Source organism: Aotus nancymaae, unplaced genomic scaffold (assembly GCF_030222135.1).
Source record: "Aotus nancymaae isolate 86718 unplaced genomic scaffold, 86718_ANA_hifiasm-v0.15.2.pri h1tg000028l, whole genome shotgun sequence".
NCBI classification, from domain to species: domain Eukaryota; kingdom Metazoa; phylum Chordata; class Mammalia; order Primates; family Aotidae; genus Aotus; species Aotus nancymaae.
In genome coordinates this window covers 14,945,215-14,971,483 of record NW_026988441.1, presented here as the reverse complement: position 1 = coordinate 14,971,483, position 26,269 = coordinate 14,945,215, and the positions used below count along the sequence as shown (strand labels likewise).

Genomic DNA, 26,269 nt, shown 5'->3' with positions numbered 1-26,269 from the left:
TGATAGGGAATATTTGAAGATTTTAACAGCTACGGCAGCTGTGTGAATGTGGACCAGCCCTTGCCAAAACCCAGTGCCTGGAAAAGTTCTTGACCCACAGTAGGCAGTGCGTACATCTGTAGGGAAATGCCATCCCCTCTTCCTCCCTTCCCATACCTCGGGGGGACCATTGAATGTCCTCCCCCAGCACTTTTTTATGAAACATTTCAGACATAGAGAAAAACTGAAAGAATTATACGGAAAACATCCATATGCCCGCTGCCGAGATGCTAGCACGAACATTTTACTCACCCCGCTTCATCACACATCTGTCCCTCTCTCCCCACCCACCCATCAGAGCCCAGCTCCTACCCAGGTACAGAGTCCTATGTGGGTTATCACTTGGGGTGGCCACTTGTCCCTGCAGCAGTCCCAGGAGCAGGAGACCTGGGTCTGAGGAGGATCCATCCATTCTTCCACCCACCCACCCACCCATTCACTCCTCCCTCCCTCCCTTCCTTCCTCCCTCCCTCCCTCCCTCTTTCCTTCCTTCCTCCCTCCCTCCCTTTCCTTCCTTTTCTTCCTTTCTTCTTCCTTCCTTCCTTCCCATCCATCCAATGTTTATTGAATACAGGCTGGAATTAGGTGCCTGTGCCCTGGAGAGAGGGCGATGAACAGGACAGGCCCCTCCCCTCAGGGCCTTCCATTCTTGTTTGGGGCAGGTGTAGCATATGGATAACTAGCAGCTAAACAAATAAATTAGCCTATTGACCAGAAGCTCAGCGTGTTATTAGGAAGGAGAGAGGTGGGTGGAGGGAGGTGCAGGTGCCCTGCCCAGGCCACAGCAGGAAGGAGGGGAGAGGATGGGAGAGGGAGACAGATGCCTGCCTGGGTACCGTGGCAGGGGAGGAGGCTGTGGGCGGTGCTGGGCGGTGCTGGGCAGGGCTGGGTGGGGGCAGCTGCCTGATACCAAAGGGAGGCAGAGGGGCTGAAGATGCCAGCTGCTGGGTCCCTGGGGGCCCTACCTGTTCTCGGAGGAGAGGCCTGCAGTGGCAGGAAGTGCAGAGAGGAAGCTGAGCAGGGGAAGAGGCGGGGCTGGGGTATCTGAAGTCAACCTTCCTCCCTCTTTTGGGGGCTCAGGCCTTCAGTGACAGGGCTTAAAGGAAGGGACACTGGCAGGCTGGGAGTCCAGGGGTCAGAGCCATGAGGGGCCCGCCGTGAGGACCCTCTTGTCACCCCTCACTCTGGAGCCCAGAGACTTTCTGGTTCCTTAGTGGCCTGAGATCTAACCCCTCCCTTCAGTGATTTCCCGGCTGCCGCAGAAGAAGCAGGAGGCCAGACCCGACTGTTAGTTGTTTTTAATTTGTCTCCAACAAGCAATGTCTTCTGGTCACGCAGCATGGGAAGTGGGTCCCATGTGAAGGGGCCCACCACCCACTTTGGGAGTTGAAGGCAGGGACTCGGGAGCCCGTCTGGCTCAGACACCCCTATGCTGGGTGTAGGTTTCATTCAGAGGCCCACACCCCCAGTGGGGTAGGTTAGGTCTGGTTTACTTAGCCACAGGCCCCTGGGGGCAGGAGAGAGAGTAGGGGCCCGAAGCTCCCTGTCCTGGAAGAGTTAGAAGTCTGGGGTAGGCCTGGCCCCGTGGGGGTGGTTAATGATTAGTGGAGTGGTTAGAGATGGTGGGGCTGGTAGAGATGCCTGTCCAAGCCTTCGTCTCTAGGAGGTGTTAGATTTGCTGGGGTTGGAGGGCAGGGTTGCTGGGACCCCAGTTTGGGGGTGGGGGTTAAGAGATCTGGGGGTTGTTCTGAGCTCCCCAGACAAGAACTGCAGGTTAAGAGGGAGCCAGGCCTGGTTGGGCTCAGCTGTCCCTGAGGGGCTGGACATCCCGCCTGAGAGCTGCAGCTGTCACTGGGGTTTCTCCCTCTCTGTCGTCCTGGCCTCCTCCTTGGCAGGTGGCGGGGACTTCCTGGGGGACGCTGAAGTGCTGGGGTTGGGCGTCCCTGCCTCTGACTGGGCATCTATGATGGCGTGCTCCCTCTGGACAAGGTCCTCCAGCTCCTTCTGCAGGGGGAAAGGTCGCAGAAGTCAAAGGTCACTGTGCATCATGGGGTCAGAGGACAGATGGGGCTGGGAGAGGGTCTAGGGACGGGGCTCAGGACAGGCTGGGGTCGCCTGGCTCCTCACCTTCCATCCGAGGAGCTCAGCGAGGGTCAGGCAGCCCTGTTCGCAGTCACCCAGCCAGGCCACGTCCCTGCGGTTCAGCAGGAGATCAGAGTTCCCAGGCAGGCTCGCCCCTGCCCACTCCTCTCCTCTGCCTTGTGCCCTCCCTCCCACCTCACCGCGACCCCAGGTGGGGCCTCACCTGTAGGCTTTCTTGGAGTCAAAGTCCATGCCTCCGCCGACGCCCATCATCATCCCCAGGAAAGGGTCCAACTGCCAGGGAGGGGGCGGGGCAGGGGTAGGGAAGAGAGAGCTAAGAGCACAGACTTTTTCTTTTTTGTTTTTTAGATGGAGTTTTGCTCTTATTGCCCAGGCTGGAGTGTAATGGTGCAATCTTGGCTCACTGCAACCTCCGCCTCCCGGATTCAACTGATTCTCCTGCCTTAGCCTCCTGAGTAGCTGGGATTACAGACATCTGCCACCACACTCAGCTAGTTTCTCATATTTTTAGTAGAGACAGGGTTTCACTGTATTGGCCAGGCTGGTCTCGAACTCCTGATCTCAGGTGATCCACCCACCTCAGCCTCCCAAAGTGCTGGGATTACAGGCGTGAGCCACCACACCTGGTGGACTTTGTTTTTTATTTTGAGACCACCTCCCCCAACCCCACCGCCTCCTCCTCCTCAGGCCCTGGAAGCCTGGCCTTCCTATTCTGGGTTCAGCTGGTTTGAGTTGGAATTCTATCACTGGCTCAAAAGGGTAGTGGATGTCCCAGAGGTCTGGAACCCGACCCCTCTGGATTCTAGAGCCCCAGGGTCTGAGCTGAGGAGTTCAAAGTGCTGCGATTCCGCAGCAGGGGTTCCCTCTGAGGAAGCTGGTGGGAGGGAAGCGGGAGGCAGTGAGGAGGGGGGTGTGAGGAAGGGCTCTTACCTGGCCAGCTTTCTCCTTGTTGATGAGCAGGCGCGGGGTGGAGAGGGGTGCCCTGGCGGGAGGGGGAGCTGAGGGGTCAGGGTCAGTCCTGGCCCTGGGTGCCCAGCCACCCTCCCAGCCGCAGCCCCCAACCTACTTGCTGATGAGGGAGGCGAAGGGCTGCACCTGCAGGGAGGTGCCCATGATGATGAGGAGGTCCACCTTCGGGAAGTCCTGCGGAGAGGGGTGAACTCGGGAGCCTCTGCCCAGGCTGAGCCACCGCTCCCTCCGCCGCCCCCCCACAGCCAGGGAGGTAACCTTTCCTGGGCAGGGCTCAGGCTGCCCCCAAGGGGCCCAGCACAGGAGGAGGTGGGGGTTGAGGGGTAGGGAGGGCGGTGCAGTGGGCACTTACTGACTGCATGCATGAGAAGAAACGAGCTGGGAGGCTCTCACCAAAAAAGATGATATCTGAGGCCAAGACAGACGGACAGAGACAGTGACATGGGGAGGAAGAGAGGACAGGTGGGGGCGGGGCAGACCCGGAGGCTGGGGTGGGAGCTGGGCGCAGCGGGGACCGGCCAGGGACATAGACCCCACTCTCCCCAGGATGGATCTGGGGCACTGTTCAGAGACAGAGGTGGCCAGATGTGTGGGGGTGTGGCCTTTAGGAAAGGGTCAGAGGAAGGAGGGGACCCCCACCCAAATCCACCTGGGCAGGACCCTGGCCCGAGGCTCACCAGGCTTCACCACGCTCTGACAGTCCTCACACTTGGGTGTCACCTCCGAGAAGATCTTCCCTGGGCGTGGGGAAGGGGAAGAGAGAGAAAGCAGGAAGAGGCTCTGGGCCGGGGTCCGGAGGTCCAGCACCCCCACCCCCTCCACTGCTAGTATGAGCACATCTCCGTCACTTGGACATTTCCTGGGGTGTCCACTCTGTTTAGGAAACACCTCTTTTTTTTTTTTCCTGAGACAGGGTCTCACTCTGTTGCCCAGGCTGGAGCACAGTGGCACGATCATGGCTCACTGTAGCCTCGACCTCCCAGCTTCAAGTGATCCTTCTGCCTCAGCCTCCTGAGTAGCCGGGATTACAGGTGCATGCCAGCATGCCTGGCTAAATTTTGTACTTTTTGTAGAGACAGGGTTTCGCCATGTTGCCCAGGCTGGTCTCAAACTCCTGGGCTCAAGCAAATCTGCCCACCTTGGCCTCACAAAGTGCTGGGATTACAGGTGTGAACCACTATTCCCAGCCTTATTTTATTTTATTTTTTTGGGGGCAATAGAGCGAGACTCCATCTCAAAAAAAAAAAGCACGCAAGCATTTCTGTCACTGGCAACCCACTGAATTCTAAGTCATTTGCTCGACTGTCCATTCATTCATTCAGCACACATTTATAGAGCATTGTTTCCATGTCAGTAGCCGGGAATTTTCTTTAAACTGTTTCTGTATGGACGGCATGACACCGTGGGTGCTGCCTGTGACGGCGCCGTCAGTGACACATAACGGGGGTAATGTGAATTGTACCCTGCCCCAGCTGCCCGCAGTTGGGCCATTCAGGACTCCTCAGCCCAGGGGCGCTCAGCTGGCATTTTGTCAGAACAGCCGCACTCCAGAGGCCCTTCTGCAAATGCTGCAGCTGTCCTTATCCAACAGGGACACCAGTGGCTTTGTTAAATCAGCATAAAGAATGTCAGAAATGGCTTTCCACAAGTGGAATAAGTGGCTTCTTGTTTGTTTGTTTGTTTTTTGAGATGGAATTTTACTCTTGTTACCCAGGCTGAAGTGCAGTGGCACGATCTCGGCTCACTGCAACCTCCACCTCCCAGGTTCAAGCGATTCTCCTGCCTTAGCCTCCCAGGTAGCTGGGATTACAGGCGCGTGCCACCACGCCTGGCTAATTTTTAGTGTGTTTTTAGTAGAAACAGGTTTATTTATTTATTTATTTTTATTTAATTTTTTTTTAAAGACGGGGTTTCACCATGTTGGTCAGGCTGGTCTTGAACTCCTGACTTCAGGTGATCCGCCCGCCTTGGCCTCCAAAGTGCTTGGATTACAGGCGTGACCCACCACGCCTGGCCTAGAAACGGGGTTTTACCATGTTAGCCAGGCTGGTCTCGAACTCCTGATTTCCCGTGATCCACCTGCCTCAGGGCCTCCCAAAGTGCTGGGATTCCAGGCGTGAGCCACTGAGCCTGGCCGCAATAAGTGGCTTCTGAATGAGCACAATGCGTGTCAGAAATCATCTCTCTCTGGCATTCAGGAAATGTGGATTGGCTGATTTTTTTTTCTATATATTCAGTCCTTACATGAACAGGGATTCTGACTGTAGCAGGCCCTGCAGTCTTTAGGGACGGCCCCAGCCTTCACCCTCACCAGGCCTGGGTTCACCTTCTCACGCTGCAGGTCCTGCCACACTGTCCGATATGGTAGTCAAAGCCACACACAATGTTTACAATTCAGTCAACATTAAGCAGGACTCAAGAATGGGTGCCTGCTGCATGGAGACCCTGCCCCTGCTCCTGCTGCTGGGGGGACGCCTGCCCTCGGGATGCCCTCCGGCCTCACCTTTCATCCAGTTTAGCGTGTATTCGCGCCGGCAGCTGGGGCGGACGCAGTGCGATGTGTAGAAGGTGCCGTGGGCCTCCACCAGGTCCTCTTGCTCTAGCCCTGCTATTCGCTCCAGGGTGTCTATGTTCTGGAGGGAGAGATGGAGGGAAGAGGGGTCAGGAGTGAGCCACCACTTATAGGCCAGAAGGCACAGTGGGCAGTTGAGGCCACAAGAAGCAGTGGAGTGGCGGGGACAGGGAGGAGGGAGGGAGGAGAAGCAAGTGGCAGGGCGCATCTGAAGACTCTTCTGTTCATCCCAATGGTGCCACTCAAAGGGTGACAGTCATGGCTGCTTAAAGGCAGGGGCCAGGCTAGGCTCAAGCCTGTAATCCCAGTACTTTGGGAGGCCGAGTGGGAGGATCACTTGAGCCCAGGAGTTCAAGACCAGCCTGAGCAACATAGCAAGATCCCGTCTCTACAAAAAATAAAAAATGCAAAAAAAAAAAAAAAAAAAAAAAGAGTCGGGGGCCCAAACGTATCTGTCCATGAGGCCAGGCCCGTGACCACTCAGCCCACGTGGCTACTTTTTCTGCAAATTCGGGCCATTTGCTCCCATTTTTCAGAAAAAAAGGTGTTTTGTTAGAGCCAGAGGCTTTATTGCCACCTGTCAGAAATTATTGAAATTAACATAAAATTTACAATGTCTCTGTTGTAAATGGAGCCCCCTCCTTGTGCAGTATGCACCCTGCACAGCCGCATGTGGCAGCTCTGGGCAAGCATTAACATAAATGAATCAGGAGGGATTACTTGTTTTTTTTTTTTTTTTTTTTTTGAGACCGAGTCTCGCTCTGTCGCCCAGGCTGGAGTGCAGTGGCGCAATCTCAGCTCACTGAAACCTCCAACTCCCAGATTCAAGTGATTTTCCCACCTCAGCCTCCCAAATAGCTGGGATTACCGGCACACGCCACCATGACTGGCTAATTTTTGTATTTTTAGTAGAGACGGGGTTTTACCATGTTTGCTAGGCTGGTCTTGAACTCCTGATCTCGTGATCTGCCTGCCTCTGCCTCCCAAATTTCTGGTGAGCCATCACGCCGGCCATGTTTTTTTATTTGAGACAAGGTCTCACTCTGTCACCCGGGGTGTAGTGCAGTGGTACGATTCACTGCAGCCTCCAACTCCTGGGCTCAAGTGATCCTCCTACCACAGCCTCCACATCTGGCTGATTTTAAAAATTTTCTAGAGATAGGGTTTCACTATGTTGCCCAGGCTGGTCTAGAACTCCTGGGCTCAAGCAAGCCTCCTGCCTCAGCCTCCCAAACTGCTGGGCTTATGGTGTAAGCTACTGTGCCTGGCCCTTCTGTGGCTTTCATCCCTGTCTTCCTCTTCAGTAGCCAGGGTTCTTTCTTAATATGGCCTGTTTCATAGATGGCATAGTCACCTATGTTCTTTTTACTGGAGGCAGGGTTTTGCTCTGTCACTCAGATAGAATGTAGTGGTTCGATCACAGCTTACTGCAGCCTTCACCCCCTGGGCTCAAGCCATCCTCCCACCTCAGCCCACTGAGTAGCTGGACCTATAGGCAAATGGCACCATGCCTGGCTAATTTTTTAATCTTTTTAATTTTTTGGTAGAGATGGGCAGCGGGGTGGTCTCCCTACGTTGCCCAGGCTGGTCTTGAACTCCTGGGCTCAAACGATCCTCCCACCTCAGCCTCTCAAAGCATTAGGATTACAGGTTCAAGCCACCATGCCCAGCCACTGTTTTATTTTTATTTTATCTTTTTGAGATGGAGTTTCACTCTAGTTGCCCAGGCTGGAGTGCAATGCCGTGACCTCGGCTCACTGCAACTTCTGCCTCCCAGGTTCAGGTGATTGTCCTGCCTCAGCCTCCTGAGTAGCTGGGAACACAGACAGGCACCACCATGCCCAGCTAAGTTTTGTATTTTCTTTTTATCTTTTTTTTTAAACTATAAATCCTCTGCAGTACAGTGGAAGTTTTGTATTTTCAATAGAGACGGGCTTTCACCATGTTAGCCAGGATGGTCTCAATCTCCTGACCTGGTGATCTGCCTGCCTTGGCCTCCCAAAGTGCTGGGATTACAGACATGAGCCACTGTGCCCGGCTGCTGTTTTAAGACAGTGATACTTTCCATATTCTTTTTCTTTTCTTTCTTTTTTTTTTTTAGAGACGGGGTCTCGCTATGTTGCCCAGGCTGGAGTGCAGTGGCTATTCACAGGCGCGATCCCACTACTGATCAGCACGTGAATTTTGACCTGCTCCGTTTCCGACCTGGGCCAGTTCACCCTTCCTTAGGCAACCTGATGGTCCCCTGCTCCCGGGAGGTCACCATATTGATGCCGAACTTAGTGCAGACACCTGACGGGCATAGCGCCCTACAGCCCAGAACTCCTGGGCTCAAGCGATCCTCCCACCTCAGTCTCCCAAGTAGCTGGGACTACAGACACGTGCCACTGTGCCCAGCGATACTTTCCATATTAAACAGGTGAGAATGTTCTTTTCTACAGACGTTTGTACAGCCTCATTTTTCTTAAAACACCCAGCTGCTTTGGAGCAGCTTTCATTTGGCTTCGAGGAACATTGCAGCTGTGAGGAACATTGCTAAGGGAGGTGCTCTGACAAGTTTCTCAGAGACTCCATGAATAATGGGAAGGGTCTGTTTCCCTTCAAGGTCGGAATGAATGCTCTAACTGCCTTCCATGCTCCTACCAGCAACCACCTTCTCTCCAAAGCGTAGACAAGAGTCACTGTCACTGTTCCTATACGCCCAGTAACTGTCCTCCCTCACCCTCTGTTACAAATCCTGGCTTTGCCTTTGGGACTTGATTCAATCTATCCACTGACTTCCTCACCTGTGAGTAAGCAATGTGCATGAAAATAACTGAACAGCATGTAAGAGAGCCAAAAATCGTTCTGTGTTATTCTCTGACAACACTTTTATTTTTTTGAGGCAGGATCTTGCTCTGCTGTCCAGGCTGGAGTGCAGTAGCATGATCATAGTTCACTGTAGCCTCAAAATCCTGGGCTTAAGTGATCCTCCTGCCTCAGACTCCCAAGTAGCTGGGACTGTGGGGGTGTGCACTGCCAGGTCTAGCTCTTTTTTTTTTTTCTTTTTGAGATCGAGTCTCACTCTGTCGCCCAGGCTGGAGTGCAGTGGCATGATCCTGGCTCATTGCAATCTCCACTTCCCAGGTTCAAGTGATTCTCCTGCCTCAGCTTCCCGAGTAGGTAGGATTATAGGCATCTACCACCAAGCCTGGCTAATTTTTTTGTATTTTTAGTAGAGATGAGGTTTCACCATGTTGGCCAGGCTGGTTTTGAACTCCTGACCGCAGGTAATCCACCCACCTTAGCCTCCCACAGTGCTGGGAATACAGGTGTGAGCCACCATGCCGGGCTCATGCCTGGTTAATTTAAAAATATTTTTTGTAGAGATGGGATCTCGATATGTTGCCCAGACTTGATTTTTATTTACTTTTATTTTTAATTATTATTATTTTTTTGAGACAGGGTCTCACTCTGTCGCCCAGGCTGGAGTACAATGGTGCGGTCTTGGCTCACTGCAACCTCCACCTCCAGGCTCAAGCAATTCTCCTGCCTCAGCCTCCTAAGTAGCTGGGATTACAGGCACCTGCCACCATGCCCAGCTAATTTTTGTATTTTTAGTAGAAATGGGGTTTCACCATGTTGGCCAGACTGGTCTCAAACTCCTGACCTCAGGTGACCCGCCTGCCTCAGCCTCCCAAAGTGCTGGGATAACAGGCGTGAGCCACCGCAACTGGCCCAGGCTTGATTTTTAAACCATAGCTCATTTTTTTGTCTGGAAACATTGTGCTTCCAACTGAAAAGTCATCACTGGCACTGTGGCCCCCAGGCCTAAATGGTGCATGGGTGCAGATGGAAGGTGGCACTTCCTCTGGGTGAATGTGGCTGCCCCACATCAAAGCACACAGCTCGGCCCATGGTCCCGGGCTGGCTGACGCCCTTGGTGAGCCCAGCGTTCTACAGGACACTCAGCTCACAGGCTGCCATTCACAACTTCCTGAGTATATTCTCTGTATGGTTTCAAAAATAAGTATGCTCCTCTCAAACAATGCTCTCACTTTTTTTTTCCCTCATGGAACTATTTTTAGGCTGAGAAGAGTAAAGTGGTGGTGAGGAGGGCTGGGGTACCCTCCCCAACTGTGACATTTATATTTAAACCTGAAAACGAAAGTGAAGTGCCTACAATAGAATTAGACTAAGCTTTTAAAAAGCATGAAGCGGGCCAGGCGCGGTGGCTCACACCTGTAATCCCAGCACTTTGGGAGGCTGAGGCAGGTGGATCACCTGAGGTCAGGAGTTCGGGACCAGCCTGGCCAACGTGGTGAAACCCCATCTCTACTTAAAAAAAAAAAAAAATACAAAAACTAGCTGGGCATGGTTGTGAGTACCTGTAATCCCAGCTACTTGAGAGGTTGAGGCAGGAGAATTGCTTGAACCCGGGTGGCGGAGGGTGTACTGAGCAGAGATGGTGCCATTGCACTCCAGTCTAGGCAACAGAGTGAGACTCTGTTTCCAAAAAAAAAAAAAAAAAAAAAAGCATGAAGCTGCTGTGGAGATGGAAAGGTCTTCCAGATAAGAGGTTAAGTTAAAAAAAAAAAGTCAAGTACAGAACCTCTTGTATAGTATAAATATCATGAATATAATTTATTTCCTTATTTTTGAGATGGAGTCTCGCTCTGTTGCCCAGGCTGGAGTGCAGTGGCACAATCTTGGCTCACCACAACCTTCGCCTCCTGGGTTCAAGCGATTCTCCTGCCTCAGCCCCCCGAGTAGCTGGGACTATAGGCACGTGCCACCATGCTTGGCTAATTTTTGTATTTTTAGTAAAGACAGTGTTTCACTATGTTGGCCAGACTGGTCTTGAACTGCTGACCTCATGATCCGCCTGCCTAGGCCTCCCAAAGTACTGGGATTACAGGCGTGAGTCACCGCGCCCGGCCTTATTTATTTATTTATTATTATTTTAAAATTCTTCCTAACATATGCTGCCGTACAATTTATTTTTTGAGACAGGGTCTCACTCTGTTGCCCAAGCTGGAGTGCAATGGCATGAGCTCGGTTCACAGCAACCTCTGCCTCCTGGGTTCAAGTGATTCTCATGTCTCAGCCTCCCAAGTAGCTGGGACCACAGGCATGTGCCACCACGCCCAGCTAAGATCTGTATTTTTTTGTAGAGGTGGGGTTTCACCATGTTGGCCAGGTTGGTCTTGAACTCCTGACCTCAAGTGATCCGCCCGCATCAGCCTCCCAAAGTGCTGGGACCACAGGCATGAACCACCATGCCCGGCCTAAATATCATGTATATAATTTAAAAGAACTATTAGCTGTTGGCTGTGGAGATCACAGCAACTTGAGTGAACAAGACAACTGTCCAAATGTTTGAATGGATACTTGTATCTTTAGAGAAAATAGCATGAAACATAGTTTCAAAAGTGCTGCATCCTCACAATTCAAAAAGGAGCAAAGACAATGTGTTCCTGAAAACTGGGTCAGTAACAAAAGTAGCTGAGGTTGAAGAACAGGGTGACATATTTGAATAAAGTGCTTTCATGAGACAGGAGAGTGCAACTTTTTTTTTCTACCTTTACATAATATATCATCACATGCAATAGGTCATTTTTTGTTTTTTTGTTTTGTTTTGACTTTTGAGATCGAGTCTCCCTTTGTCTCCCAGGCTGGAGTGCAGTGGCCTGATCTTGGCTCACCGCAACCTCCGGCTCCCGGGTTCAAGCAATTCTCCTGCCTCAGCCTCCTGAGTAGCTAGGATTGCAGGCACGTGCCACCACACCTGGCTAATTTTTGTATTTTTAGTAGAGATGGGGTTTACATCAGCACCCCCATTCCCAAACACATACACTGTTTCTGATTCCCCTTCTGTGCTCCAGGGACCCATGACCACCTTATATGCTCGGTATGCGGTGTCTCCATTCTGTCCATCATCTCCCTCCTCCCTGCAGTAGGGAATCAACTCAGTGGACATTTACTGTGACAGAAGTTGACAAACAAGGGCCAGCAGGGTCTTGGGGCAGGTGTCATGACATCAACCACAGAAAGCACTTGGCTTCAGGCAAGCTGTTATCATATCTGAGCCATGTCCTGGAATAAAGGTGACTCTCTGGGCAGAAGGTTTATTCTGAGCCCAGAGTCTCCCTACGTTGCCCAGGCTGGTCTCAAACTCACGGGCTCAAGCGAACTCCTGCCTTGGCCTCCCAAAGTGCTGGCATCACAGCACTCCTCATCTTGGAAGAAGAAGGCCTCCCCTGCCCCCTGCCTCCCACCAGCCCTGGGCAGGAACACCTGCCTCACCATCCCCAGGTGGGAACACCTGCCCCACTTGAGAAATCTGGACCTAAAGGGAGTTGTTTCTCCCCCTGGTGGTAGCTTTCGGGGCTGCAGGTGGCAAACTGCCAGGTACAGAGAGAAAACACTAGAACACCTATTTATTTTCAGTGTTACCTCTCTGTTTTATAATTTGAGGTTCTGAGTTATGATCTAGAGCTTGAATGAATACTGCTGTAGTGCATCATGTAATTTTTTTGTTTTTCTTTCTTTTTTTTTTTTGAGACACAGTTTCGCTCTGTTGCCAAGTTTGGAGTGCAGTGGTACAATCTCAGCTCACTGCAACTTCTGCCTCCGGGGTTCAAGTTATTCTTCTGCCTCAGCCTCCTGAGTAGCTGGGATCACAGGTGCGCACCACTGCGCCAGGCTAATTTTTTTATTTTTAGTAGAGGTGAAGTTTCACAGTGTCGGTCAGGCTGGTCTCAAATTCCTGACCTTGTGATCCACCCGCTTCGGACTCCCAAAGTGCTAGGATTACAGGCATGAGCCACGGTGCCCAGCCACATCATGTAATTTCTATACATATTCATAAAACAGGTAGTAGCAGCAACATTTTGTGGTTGTTTTGATCTGTTTCTTGTTTTTTTGAGACAAGGTATCCCAAACTGCAGTGCAGTGGTACCATCACGGCTCACTGCAGTCTTGACTTCCTGAACTCAAGCAATCCCCCCACCTCAGCCTCCTGAGTAGCTGAGACTACAGGTACATGCCACCATGCCCAGTTAATTCTTGTATTTCTTGTAGAGACAGGTTCTCCCTATGTTGCCCAGGCTGGTCTCGAACTCCTGGGCTCAAGTGATCTCCCGCCTTGGACTCTCAAAGTGCTGGGGTTACAGGTGTGAGCCACTGTGCCCAGCCCATCAAAATTTTTCACTGGTAGGGGTGTGAGACTCCCCTCAAGCCAAAAGCCAACAATGTGAGCCATCCTTGCTTGAATGCCCCAGGGAGAGGCCCTCGGCTGAGCATCTGACATGCACGAGCCATGTTTATAATTGGGTAAAGCATAAAGAAGTATAAAAAGGTGCTCCTGGCCGGGCACGGTGGCTCACACCTGTAATCCCAGCACTTTGGGAGGCCAAGGTGGGCGGATCACTGGAGGTCAGGAGTTCGAGACCAGCCTGCCCAACATGGTGAAACCCCATCTCTACTAAAAATACAAAAAATTAGCTGGGCATAGTGGCAGGCACCTGTAATCCCAGCTACTCATGAGGCTGAGGTGGGAGAATTGCTTGAATCCGGGAGGCAGATGTTGCAGTGAGCTGAGTTCGTGCCACTGCACTATAGCTTAGGTGACAAGAGCAAAACTCCATCTAAAAAAAAAAAAAGGTGCCCTTTCCTTAAGGCACAACATGCACTTGTTGGACGCCTGTTATAGTATATGGATTTTGTTAGATGAAGTCGCTTTGGAAGAAACACCTTCAACAATGTGCAATCTGGGCTACCTAGAGTACACAGAGAGTCCCCTCAGCCATGGGCTCCTTCCACATCACACATACATGGGATGTGCTTGAGAGGAGGTCACTGCCACCGCACTGCAGACCCGAGAGGGCAAACCTGTTCTGGCCCCTGTTTGACAGAAGGGGAAACTGAGGCAGACACGACGTGACTCACTGCCGGTCATGCAGCAAGGAGGGAGTAGGCCAATCCCTGGCCCCTCATCGCTGGAGTCCCCACCCGAGCTCTTGGGCACGCAGCTCTGCTCCTCCTCGGAGGACATGGTGCCCGTTCCACCCACCCATCCTCTTCCCAGGACGCTCGCATCCGCCTACCTGCGTGTAGCAGCGCAGGAGTAGCCCCTTGTCCTTCAGCAGGCGTATGAAGTAGTGACAGATGGTCGGCTGCAGGGAAGAACCACAGCACTGCTGATTATTGTATGTAGGGAACAACCACAGGCCACTGTCATGTGCCAGGAACTGTTCAAGGCACTGCAACTGTTTTACCTTCAGGGAACCATCACAGCAGCCGTGTCGGGGAGAGACTACCGCTATCCCCAGTTCACAGATGAGGAAACTGAAGGACAGGGAGGGGGACTGTGTTGCCAAAGTCGCATGGTACGTAAGCTGCAAAGCTGCAGTTCACACCCAGGCAGCCTGGCTGCAGGGTCCCGGGCTCTCAAGCACATCACAAATGCAGCTAAGCCTTGCAGCAGCCCTCTTCGGACATGAGCTTCACTTCACGGGAGGCAAATCGGAGGCTCAAGGTCATAAGATGAAGACACGAGGAACCAGGACTTGAACCCAGGCAGTCTGGGCCCAGCATTCATGTGCTTAATGGCTATATAATATTTGTCTGCAGGGCCCTGGGGGGCTTCCCATGCATACCCTCCCTTTCTGTTTCACCCCCTGCAAAAAAAAAAAAAAAAATCTCACCTTGAACTGCCTAGGATAGAGTTCCTTGGCAAGGGTGAAGAAGGGTTCTGGATGTTTCTGTAGGAGAGACAGCCAGAGGGTCAGATGCCCCAGGTAGGATGAGGGTTGGAACCAGGCAACCCCCATCCATGCCCTTCACAGACACCCCTTCCTGGGGGAGCACAAACCTTGAAATAGCTGATCTCGAAGATGGCCTCTGGGTAGGGAAGATGGTACTTCTCTAGGTTGTCATAGAGGCCGGTGGATGGAGAGCGGAAGTCGGGGATACCCGCAGCTGGGGAAGGAGGGTCGGGGAGCAGTCTGTCTATACTGTACTGACCCTTCCAGGCCAAGGCTCAGAAAGGGATCCTCCCCGGCCCTTGGGAGGGACTCCCCAATTCCTGGGGGTGGCTGCTGGGGGAGGAGGGTACTTACATGTGGAGATTCCAGCTCCCACCAAACAGATGACTCTGCGACCTGGAGGAGAGGAACTTATGCACTGTATGACACCATTTGCTCAGTCCCTACAATAGCACCACCCATCACGGCTCCTGACACCATTTACTCCATGCCAGGCCCTGGGGCAAGCATCTCAGATGCATTACGGGCCTTCCAGTCATCTTGAGGAGGATGGTATTAACATCCCCATTTTATAAATGAGAAAACAGGCTCAGATAGGGGAAGAAGCCACACAATTGACTGTGGAAAAGCCAGCCAGCAGATAAAGAATCCAATGTTGGGCCGGGCGCGGTGGCTCACACCTGTAATCCCAGAACTTTGGGAGGCCGAGGCAGGTGGGTCACCTGAGATCAGGAGTTAGAGACCAGCCTGGCCAACATGGTGAAACCCCATCTTTACTGAAAATACAACATTAGCCTGGCGTGGTGGCATGCACCTGTGATCCTAGCTACTTGGGAGGCTGAGGCAGGAGAATCACTTGAACCCGGGAGGCAAAGGTTGCAGTGAGCTGAGATGGTGCCATTGCATTCCAGCCTGGGTGACAGAGCAAGACTCTGTCTCAAAAGATGAAAAAAACAAAAATCGACTGTTGGAAAGTATGCCAACCTGGACTTGAGAAAAGGCTAGTTGAGGATAAGAACCTCAGGCTGAGCAGAAATGGCTGGTGGCTGGTGAGTAGCCACCAGGCCATAGTACTCCGGCATCTGCTCGTCAGCTAATAGACAGGCACAAGTGTGACATGCTGTGCGTCAGGTGCCTCGGGAGGCAAATTGGAGGCTCAAGGTCATAAGATGAAGACAAGAGGAACCAGGACTTGAACCCAGGCAGTCTGGGCCCAGCACCCATGTACTTAATGGCTACATAATATTTGTCTGCAACGTATGTCTTCCCTGTCCAAGGGAGGACAGAAAAGGTGAACAGAGCACAAAGCCTGCCACAGCTTCAGCCTGAGCTTCGACTCTGAGATGCCATCAGGTCAGGCCTGGTTGAATCCAGTGGTGGCTATATGTGACCTGGATTCAGGGGACCTGGGTTCACATCCTGGCTCTGCCACTTGGCAGCTGTTTGACCCTGCACTGAGGCACAACCTTTCTGTGCCTCCGTTTCCTCTTCTATCCGGATCACTCCCATAATGATTTTACAGGTATAATGTGAAGATCAAATTTTTAATATTTTTTATACCTTTTTTTTTTTTTTTTTAGAGACAGGGTCTCACTATGTTGCCCAGGCTGGAGTGCAGTGGCCATTCACAGGCACGATCCCACTACTGATCAGCACGGGAGTTTTTGTTTTTTTTATTTGTTTGTTTTTGTTTTTGTTTTTTTTTAGCACGGGAGTTTTGACCTGCTCCATTTACTACCTGGGCCGGTTCAGGCAATCTGGCGGTCCCTCGCTCCCAGGAGGTCACCACATTGATGCCGAACTTAACTTAGTGCGGCTACCCGATGGGCATAGCATACTACAGCCCAGAACTCCTGGACTCAAGCGATCCTCCCACTTCAGCCTCCTGAGTAGCTGGGACTACAGGCATGTGCCACCGCGCCTGGTATGAAGATCTCAGTTCCTGGTAAATAGTGAAGGCTCAACTAAGTGGTTAAAAAGAAATTTTTAGAGAGGTGAGGTGAGGGTTGCAGCCTCACCTTTAAATTTTTGTAGAGAAGGGTTCTTGCTCGTTGCCCAGGCTGGTCTTGACCTCCTGGCCTCAAGCTTTCCTCCTGCTTTCAGCCTCCCAAAGTGCTGGGATTACAGGCCTGAACCACCATACCTGGCCTCAATTAATTAATTATTATTCATCCGGGCTCGGTGGCTCACACCTATAATCCCAGCACTTTGGGAGGCCGAGGTGGGCAGATCACCTGAGGTTGGGAGTTCGAGACCAGCCTGACCAACATGGAGAAATCCCGTCTCTACTAAAAATACAAAATTAGCTGGGCGTGGTGGCGCATGCCTATAATCCCAGCTACTCAGGAGGCTGAGGCAGGAGAATCGCTTGAACCCAGGAGGCGGAGGTTGTGGTGAGCCGAGATCGTGCCATTGCACTCCAGCCTGGGCAAGGAGAGCGAAACTCTGTCTCAATAAAAAAAATGTTATTATTCAACTATTCATTATTATCTCCTCATGGGCACCCTCATGAGCCAGTTTCCCCAGAATCCAGGTGCAGGAGGACGCGAGGAATAAATGCTTTGTAGCCATTGCCTGTGTTGTCTTTGGGGCCTGCCCATGCTAAAAGATGGCTGCAGACAGCTACTCGCCTGCCGCAGAGAGGGAGGCTCAGGGCAGCGGGCCTGGCTGCCCGAAGAGGGAGACAGCAGCAGCTGGAGGACAGGGACGCTGGAGAAGACGTCCTCAACAAAAGGCTGTTCAGGACCCTTAAAGGGTTGATTGTTCTAGTCGAGGACCGCTGAGGGCCTGGTTTCTCAGACTTTGGTGACCTCAACTCGTGGCAAGAAATAGAAATTTCAGGCCGGGTGGGATGGTTCAAGCCTGTAATCCTAGCACTTTGGGAGGCCGACGTGGGCAGATTGCCTGAGCTCAGGAGTTTGAGACCAGCCTGGGCAACACAGTGAAACCCCGTCTCTACTAAAATACAAAAAATTAGGGCCGGGCACAGTGGCTCAGGCCTGTAATCCCAGCACTTTGGGAGGCCAGGGAGGACGGATCACCTGAGGTCAGGAGTTCAAGACCAGCCTGACCAACATGGGGAAACCCCGTCTGTACTAAAAATACAAAATTAGCCGGTTGTGATGGTGCATGCCTGTAATCCCAGCTACTCGGGAGGCTGAGGCAGAAGAATTGCTTAAATCCGGGAGTTGGAGGTTGCGGTGAGCTGACATCGTGCCATTGCACAATCCAGTCTGGGCAACAGGAGCAAAACTCCGTCTCACACACAAAAAAAATTCAGCCAGGTGTGGTGGTGGGCACCTGTAGTCCCAGCTACTCGGGAGGCTGAGGCAGGGGAATTGCTTGAACCAATGAGGTGGAGGTTGCAGTGAGCTGAGATCGTGCCACTGCATCCAGCCTAGGTGACAGAGAGACTCCATCTCAAAACAAAAATATATATAAATTTCATGGTGACCCAGTAAGTGGACACCTATCCACCACATTTGAAACAAGCTTCCTGTAATAATAACCACAGGGAACCCTGCCACAATTCTTGCTATGTTCCAGGCCCTGCTTTAAGCACTTGCATTTTTATGAATTTATTTTTTAAAATTGTATTGCTTTTTTTTTTTTTTTAGAGTCAGGGTCTCACTGTGTTGCTCAGGCTGCAGTACAGTGGTGTCATCATAGCTCACTGCAGTCTCCAACTCCTGGGCTCAAACAATCTCTCTGTCTCAGCCTCCTGAGTAGCTGGGACTACACAGGCAAGGCCACCACATCCGGCTTTTTTTTTTTTTTTTTCTTGTAGAGATGGGGATCTCACTATGTTGCCCAGGTGGGTCTTGAATGCTTGGCCTTGGGTTATCCTCCCACGATGGCGTGCTGAGAATACATGCATGAGTCACTGCACCTGGTCCTATATTAATTTATTTAGTCCCCAGTAACCTTATGAGTTAGATACTATAATCATCCTCATTTTATAAAACAGGCCTGGCCAATCAGAGCACAGTAATTCACTGAGCAATGGAGAGGCAACCCAGGTCTGGCCAATCAGAGGCACGGGGGCAGGCATGTGACTCAACCTGGGCCAATTGGAGCCAATCTCTGCTGTTTGAACTACTGGGAAAAGGTGCTTTCTCCATGGCAGCTCCTAGGCTGGTGGAACCTGCATTTGAAGCTGCCAGTAGTTACCTTTACCCCAACATGAGAAAAACAGCATCACAGAGAGTTATAATTTATTTTTATTTATTTATTTCTTTGAGATGGAGCCTCACTCCGTCACCCAGGCTGCAGTGCAGTGGTGTGATCTCGGCTCACAGCAACCTCCGCCTCCCAGGTTCAAGCAATTCTCAGCCTCCCGAATAGCTGGGATTACAGGCGCCTGCCACCATGCCCGGCGAATATTTGTATTTTTAGTAGAGACGGGGTTTCACCATCTTGGGCAGGCTGATCTTGAACACTTGACCTCATGATCCACCCGCCTCAGCCTCCCAAAGTGCTGGGATTACAGGCGTGAGCCACCTGGCCCGGCCGAGAGTTATGATTTTTAACAAAGTGGAAGCACCTGGACCCAACTATGCTTCAAGATGGATTAAGAGCCAACACACTCCTTTTTGGCTTAAGCCAGTTCCAGTTGGGTTTCAAGGTACTTGTAAAGAAAAGGTTTCGGCCTGGTGTGGTGGCTCATGCCTGTAATCCCAGCAATTTGGGAGGTTGAGATGGGCGGATCACAAGGTCAGGAGTTCAAGACCAGTCTGGCTAATATAGTGAAACCCTGTCTCTACTAAAACTACAAAAATTATCTGAGCGTGGTGGTGGGTGCCTGTAGTCCCTAGCTGCTCAGGAGGCTGAAGCAGGAGAATTGCTTGAACCCAGGAGGCAGAGGTTGCAGTGAGCCGAAGATCACGCTATTGCACTCCAGTCTGGGTGACGGAGGGAGACTCCAACTCAATAAATAAATAAATAAGTAAGTAAATAATAAATAAATGTTTCAATAAATGGTTCAAATGGCTGGGGATGGGAGGTCACGTGGGCTCAGGAGCAACGCAAAGTGGCCCAATCCTGACAGGGGACTCACAGCGTTCGCTCTGCATGTACCGGACTACCCCTTCCAAGGTCAGCTCGTCCAGCAGACGTTCCTTCTGGCTGCCCAGGCTGAGCGTCTGGGTGAAGAAGTTCCGCAGGAAGTCCACTGACCGGAAAGAAGAGAGAAAGCGGCGTGACGGGCATTCAGCTGGGGGCATGGATGTCTCCAGCACCCTGGTCCCAGCCCTGGGGTCCCCGGCCTCCCCACATCTAAAGACAAGAGACCCAGCCCAGCCAGGGGCCTCCAGGAGCCTGCTCTGGCACTGGTACCCAACCCACTGCTACATGCTTTCAATGTCACTCCTCATGGAGTTGAGAGGTATCACCCACAACCCTGCCCTAAAATCCCCCCACACTCCAGAACCCCGCTGCCTGTCCCCCAAGGAAGATACTCACTGTCTGGTTCTCCACCAGTGGCTCCGTTCTCAGTGTCTGAATCTGAGTCCTGGAAGGGGTGGGGTGGGGTGGCCAGGCCCCAGAGGTGAGATTAGGGAGGGAGGAGAGGGGGTGATACTAGGTTTGGGCAAGAGGCTGTGGCAGGACGGTAGCCTGAGGAAGTGTGGGATGGTGGAGACGCAGCGCTGGAGCTAGCTCAAGGGCTCTGGGACAGGCTGCCTGGGTGGGAGTCCTGGCCGTGCTAGTCCCCAGGAGCAGGACCTCATGCAAGTGACTTAACTTTTCTCTTTTTTTTTTTTTTTGAGACAGGGTCTCGCTCTGTCGCCCAGGCTGGAGTGCACTAGCGCAATCACAGCTCGATGCAGCCTCAACCTCCCAAGCTCAAGGGATCCTCCCAAGCTCAAGGGATCCTCTCACCTCAGCGGGAAGCTGGAACCACAGGCACATGCCATCACGCCCTGCTAATTTTTTCTTTCTTTTTTTTTTTTTGAAGAGGCGAGGTCTCTGTGTCGTCCAGGCTAGCCTTGAACTCCTAGGCTCAAGCAAATCTCCTGCCTTGGCCTCCCAAAGTGCTAGGATTCCAGGCGTGAGCCACTGTACCTGGCTGGGACTTTGATTTTCTAAGTCTGGCTGTCCCTCACCTTGGAAAGGGAGCTGGGGTGCTGGGTGTGGCACCAGGAGCAGGGGAAGTGCTCCGAAAGCGCTGGCTATTGCTGTTAGTGTTACCACAGCCTGGGGTCCTGCCTTTGTCCCCTGGTCCCCTGGAGCGTGGGCCTGCTGCCCCTTCCCAGCAGCCCTGGGGCCCTCTGAATAATGTCCCAAGTCACTCTGAAAATGGTTCCAATGCAAAGCCTCGGTGCTAACTGCAAGGACCTATGGGCCCCCCTGCTCGAGGCCCAAACACCTCTTGAAGCCTCCCCTCAGCCCAGCTCCAGAGTGGCAGGTCTCTGGGACTCTGTCCAGGGCCTCTCTGCTTTCTCTTTCCACTTTCCCAGGGCTACCTGCCCCATCCATGCCAATGGCCTCTGCCTCCTCACTCATGATACCATCTCTCTGCCCTCAGATCTGGGGTTCCATGTCCTCCTGGACACCTTGCCCTAGGTACCCCCCAGACTGTCACTCCTACCATGTCTCAAACTGGCCTTGACATCTCCCTCAAGCCCATCCTCCTCCCAGGCCACATCTCAACACGATCGTACTGTCCCCCAGTCTGCCAGCTGTTTCCTGCTCCTGCCTCCCTCCTCATCCTCCTGCCACAGCCCTTCAGCTCCAGAGCATGGAGCCGCCTAAGGGTCTGTCTGCCAACCCCCTTTTCCTCCCTGGGGCTCCACCTGGTCTAGCCTGTCCTCTTCTCCAGGGGTCCTACCTCAGCCTCCTCACTCAGCTTCCCAGCCTCAGTCTCCACCTCATCCCCTCTGCTGCCCTGCACGGGAGGCTGTCTGGGTCAGCCCGCTCCTCTCCACTTCAAAGACCCTTCTCTGTGGCTTCTCTAGTCTTCGCAGATATCTATGGAATTGCCAGGATGTCCACAAGGGCAGGGACTTCGTCTGCATGTTCACCACTGAATGCCCAGCACTGAGAACAGGGTCTAGCTCCTGGTAGGAGCTCCAGAACCCTCCACCACGGAATGAATGCCTGCTTCAGGCTGGGCCACAGCTGGGCCTTGCCATGGGTTTTACCAAAATGCAGTTCGGACCAAGCCACCCCCTCAAACAACCCCCTTCCCCGGCCACTCACTGCCTTGTGTCCAAGCTTTTTTGAATAAGACCCTCCCTTCCAAACATAGGACAATTTTTTAAATTGCTTTTTAAGATTGCGAAACCTCGGCTGGGCACGGTGGCTCATGACTGTAATTCCAACACTCTGCAAGGCTGAGGCAGGAAGACTGCTTGGGGCCAGGAGTTCAAGACCAGCCTAGGTAATACAGTGAGACTCTATCTCTATTTAAAGCGAGAGAGAATGAGAGACAGAGAGACAAAGAGAAAGAGAGATTGGACAACCTCTGCAAAACCTTGACCACACTCGAGTATACTTCAGCAATGTATAACTTGGGGCACTTGCCTTGTAATTGCCCAAGCTCACCATTATAAAGATAACCATTGTTGGCCGGGCAAGGTGGCTCACGCCTGTAATCCAAGCACTTTAGAGGCCAAGGCGGGCGGATCACCTGAGGTCGGGAGTTCAAGACCAGCCTGACCAACATGGTGAAACCCCGTCTTAAAAAAAAAAAAAAAAAGGAAATAAAAAAAAGATAACCATTGTTAACTATGCCTAATGGTAATTACTCCAGTTTTCTCTGTATAAAACTAACTCTTTTTACAGAAATAGGTCGTAGAACGATGCCACATCTTAAGTTTTCTGCAGAACAATATACCGTAGGCCCATCCCATTAAAAAACTTTTTTTTTGCTGGGTCAAATGGAATTTCAAAAAAAAAAATTTTTTTTTTTTTTTTTAAAAAGAGACAGTGGGTCAGGCACGGTGCCAGTCTGTAATCCCAGAACTTTGGGAGGCAGAGGTGGGAGGATCACAAGGTCAGGAGTTCAAGACCAGCCTGACCAACATGGTGAAACCCCATCTCTACTAAAAAGATAAAAATTAGCTGGAAGTGGTTTCACGCACCTGTAATCCCAGCTACTCGGGAAGCTGAGGCAGGAAAATCTCTTGAACCCAGGAGGCAGAGGTTGCAGTGAGCCAAGAGTATGCCATTGCATTCCAGCCTGGGCAATAGAGCAAGACTCTGTCTCAAAAAAAAAAAAAAGACAGCATCTTGTTATGTTGCCCAGGCTGCTCTCGAATTCCTGGGTTCAAGTGATCCTCCTGCCTCCCAAAGTGCTGGGATTACAGGTGTGAGCCACTGTGCCTGGCCTCACCTCATTTTTCATAGCAGCTGCATGGTATTGGATTGTATGGATGAACCATAGTTCATTTAACCCATCCACTGACAGCTATTTGGACTGTTTCCAGTTTGGCCCTGTGACGGACAATGCTGCATTTTACATCTCTCTCTTAGGGACTGAGGCTCCTTTTTCACATTCAACCTTTTTCTCTGACAGTGGTGGTGCTTTGAGGGCCAGGCGATTGACTTGCCACAGTCTAACAGGAGGCTGTTATACCCTCAGCGTGGCTCCACTGTGCATTTGTGAGGTATTCTGATGTCCACTTCTGCACCGCCCCACATCTGAAAGGCAATCTTGGGGGTGTGGGTGGGCTGGCACTCTTTCAGGCTGTACATAGTGAGGCTCTGTGGAGGGCCTGTGCCCAGCATGTGTCTGCAGCTTGGCCTAAGGGAGAGCTGGAGGTGCTGGCGGGTGCCTTCAGGCTCCCATGAGACTGCCTGCCCACCTCTCCTGGCAGCTGCTGGCAGGAGGTGCGCCCAGCGCTGGGGGACTCAAACCCTTCCTTTTTTTATTTTTATTTTTATTTTTTTGAGACAGAGTCTCTCTCTGCCACCAGGTGCCAGGCTGGAGTGCAGTGGAGTGATCTCGGCACACTGCAACCTCTGCCTCCCTCTCCTGCCTCACAGCCTCTTGAGTAGCTGGGACTACAGGCACGCACCACCACACCCAGATAAGTTTTATATTTTTTAGTAGAGACGGGGTTTCACCATGTGGGCCAGGATGGTCATAATCTCTTGACCTCAACTGATCCACCCGCCTTGGCCTCCCAAACTGCTGGGATTACAGGCGTGAGCCACCGTGCCTGGCCTCAAACCCTTCCTTACTCCTGTCGCCTAGGGACAGAGGATAAGTGACTTAACCCTGCCTCAAATTCTGCATCTGTAAAATGGGCATGATAGGCATTTCTCTTCACAGGGATGCCAGGAAGATGAAATGAGATGAGGCACGTTTGTCACTAAACAGCGCCCAGCCTAAGTAAGCCATCAGTCAACGCCAACCACGACTATCACGAGCTGACCACCACCAGCCGCCCAATGATGGAACACACCATCACACTCCTACATGCCCCCAGGTCTTTGCACAAGCTGTACCTGCTGTGTGGACCACCATTTCTCACCTTGTCTAAGAAAATTCTAAGTCACTCTTCACTTATGCTGTGTCTGACAGCTAGACCAGCCTGCAGACTCCTCCAGGGACTGGTCTGGCTGGAATCTTCTTTGACCCAGAAAGTTTTCTCTGTGCTCCCACAGTGCCCTGAGTTTCTTTCTTTTTATTCCTTTTTTTTTTTTTTTTTTTTTGAGACAGGTCTTGCCCTGTCACCCAGGTTGGAGTGTAGTGTCATAATCATGGCACACCGAGGCCTCAACCTCCTGGGCTTAAGCAATCCTCCCCCGACTCAGCCTCCTGAGTAGCTGGCACTACAGGCATGAAACACTACACATGGCTAATTTCTAAATTTTTTGTAGAGATGGGGGCCACCTATGTTGGCCAGACTGGTCTGAAACTCCTGGGCTCAAGTGATCCTCCTACCTCAGCCTCCCAAAGTAATGGAATTACAAGCATGAGCCACTGTGTCTGGCACTGAGTTACTTTCTTTCTTTCTTTTTTACTTCTTAGAGAAAGGGTCTTGCTCTTTCACCCAGGCTGCAGTGCAGTTATGCAATCATAGCTGACTGCAGCCTGAAACTCCTGGACTCAAGTGACCCTCATGCCTCAGCCTCCTGAGTTATTAGGATTACAGGTGTAAGCCACTGCACCTGCCTCCCCCGCCCCTACCCCGAGTTCCTTTCATCATCATGCTGCGAGATCATTTTTCCCATTACTTGTCCATGAGATCTGTGTGTTCCAAGACCAAATGGGACACCTGTCTCTTCCAGGCCCAGGACAAATTTGGTTCAGAAGGGATGGCAGGCAGTGGCAAGGAAGGAGGAGAGTTTGGGAGGGCAGGCCTGGACTTGAGGCTGCAAACTCTTCTGTGACAATCACCAGAATCTGCCTTTCCCCAGAAAGCTGCACTGGGTGGCGTGAGGATTGGGACAATGAGCCAAGGGCCCTGGGGTGACCGTCTCTCCTTTGCCACCTCCCCCCAGCACGGGATGTGGAACAAGTCCATGTCTCTCCTCCCCTCCACCATTTCCCCCATCTCACCTGAGCCTCCTGCACCTTCCCTGCCTGGGTCTCCAGAGGGTGAGAGGCTGGGGGAGGGGAGCAGAGGCGGTTACAGTGGGGAGAACGATTAAGGGGGGAATACAAGGGTTCAAATTGTCAGTGAGGGGGCAAGAACACCCACCAACCTAGTTACACTGGGACGGGGTGGTGGTAAAATTGGAGCAGAGGGAGGGAGGGGACGGGAGAAAAGATCTTATCCGCATGCAACGTGATGCCCGGAGAGGTGATTAGTGAGGGGCAGAGAGGCTGGGGAGGAAGATTTAGGAAGACAGGGAGAAGTAGGGGCTTTTGCCCAGGCTGGTCTTGAACTCCTGGGCTCAAGAGATCCAACCACCTTGGCCTCCCAAAGTACTGGGATTACAGGCATGAGCCATTGTGTCTGGCGCTGACTTTCTTTGTTTTTTACTTTTTAGAGAAAGGGTCTGGCTCATGTCACCCAGGCTAGAGTGCAATGGTGCGATCATAGCTCACTGCAGCCTCAAACTCCTGGGCTCAAGCGATCCTCCTACCTCCTGCCTAGGGGATTCAGGGCATGAAGGAACACTTAGAGGAGTTAGGAAGGACACGGCAGTGTGTGAGCGTGTGTGCGGAAGGGTTAGATTTACAAGGCAGAGGGAAGTTTAGAAAGGAAGGGAGAAGGGAGGGGACGCTTCGGCTGGGAGGCAGGTTTGGGAGGGAGGTGCAGTGGTGCAGTGGAGGCGGTAGGTTTGGGAGAGGCGCGGATACGAAGGGAAACCATAGGAGGGGACAACAGGGGTCCCTCAGCATCCTCCGGTTGCCTCTAACAATCAGGTACCCTTAGCAACAGGGACCGCGGCAACTTAGGTTCTTTGCAGCGAGGGTCCTTAGCAACCAAGATGCGAAAAACACGCCATTATTGGCAACTTGGCAAGCGGATGTGGTAAACCAACCCTGAACACCCTGCGACCCAGAAACCCACCAGCCTAGCGATACAGATCGCTTAGCAACAGCCCTCAGAATCCCACTCCCCGAAGCGCTCCCTACTTCCCGCCCCGCCGCGGCCGCCCTCGGGCCCCGGGGCCTGCAGCCTTCAGCTAGGCCCCGGCGCGGCCCGACCCACCCATCCGGGTCCTCGACTCACGGTCTGGTTCTGCCATGGGCGCGGTGCTGAAGCCTTCGTGGCTGTCACCGATCGCTCTGTCCCGTCACCAACCACTGTGTCCCGTCACCGACTGCTCTGTCCTGTCACCGACTGCTCTGTCCCGTGACGGCACCAGAAATGGGAGTGGCCGGGACAGGGCTTAGAACTACAATTCCCAGTAGCCATTGCGGCCGCAGCCGCGCTTTCGT

The 26,269-nt window shown here is 52.3% G+C and overlaps 1 protein-coding gene across 1 annotated transcript; it reads right to left on the bottom strand.

The window, feature by feature from the left end:
- Nucleotides 1-1,319: 1,319 nt before the first annotated feature.
- SIRT2 (sirtuin 2) lies at nt 1,320-26,214 on the bottom strand. The gene is given in 17 exon segments (XM_012435919.3): nt 1,320-1,980; nt 1,983-2,043; nt 2,167-2,233; nt 2,345-2,415; nt 3,073-3,124; nt 3,209-3,285; nt 3,464-3,519; nt 3,789-3,848; nt 5,615-5,744; nt 13,771-13,839; nt 14,371-14,427; nt 14,538-14,644; nt 14,785-14,826; nt 19,487-19,600; nt 19,891-19,939; nt 24,938-24,984; nt 26,061-26,214. Coding segments are annotated over 17 exon segments (1,215 nt in total). The 5' UTR covers nt 26,077-26,214; the 3' UTR covers nt 1,320-1,840.
- Between the last annotated feature and the right edge of the window lie 55 nt (nt 26,215-26,269).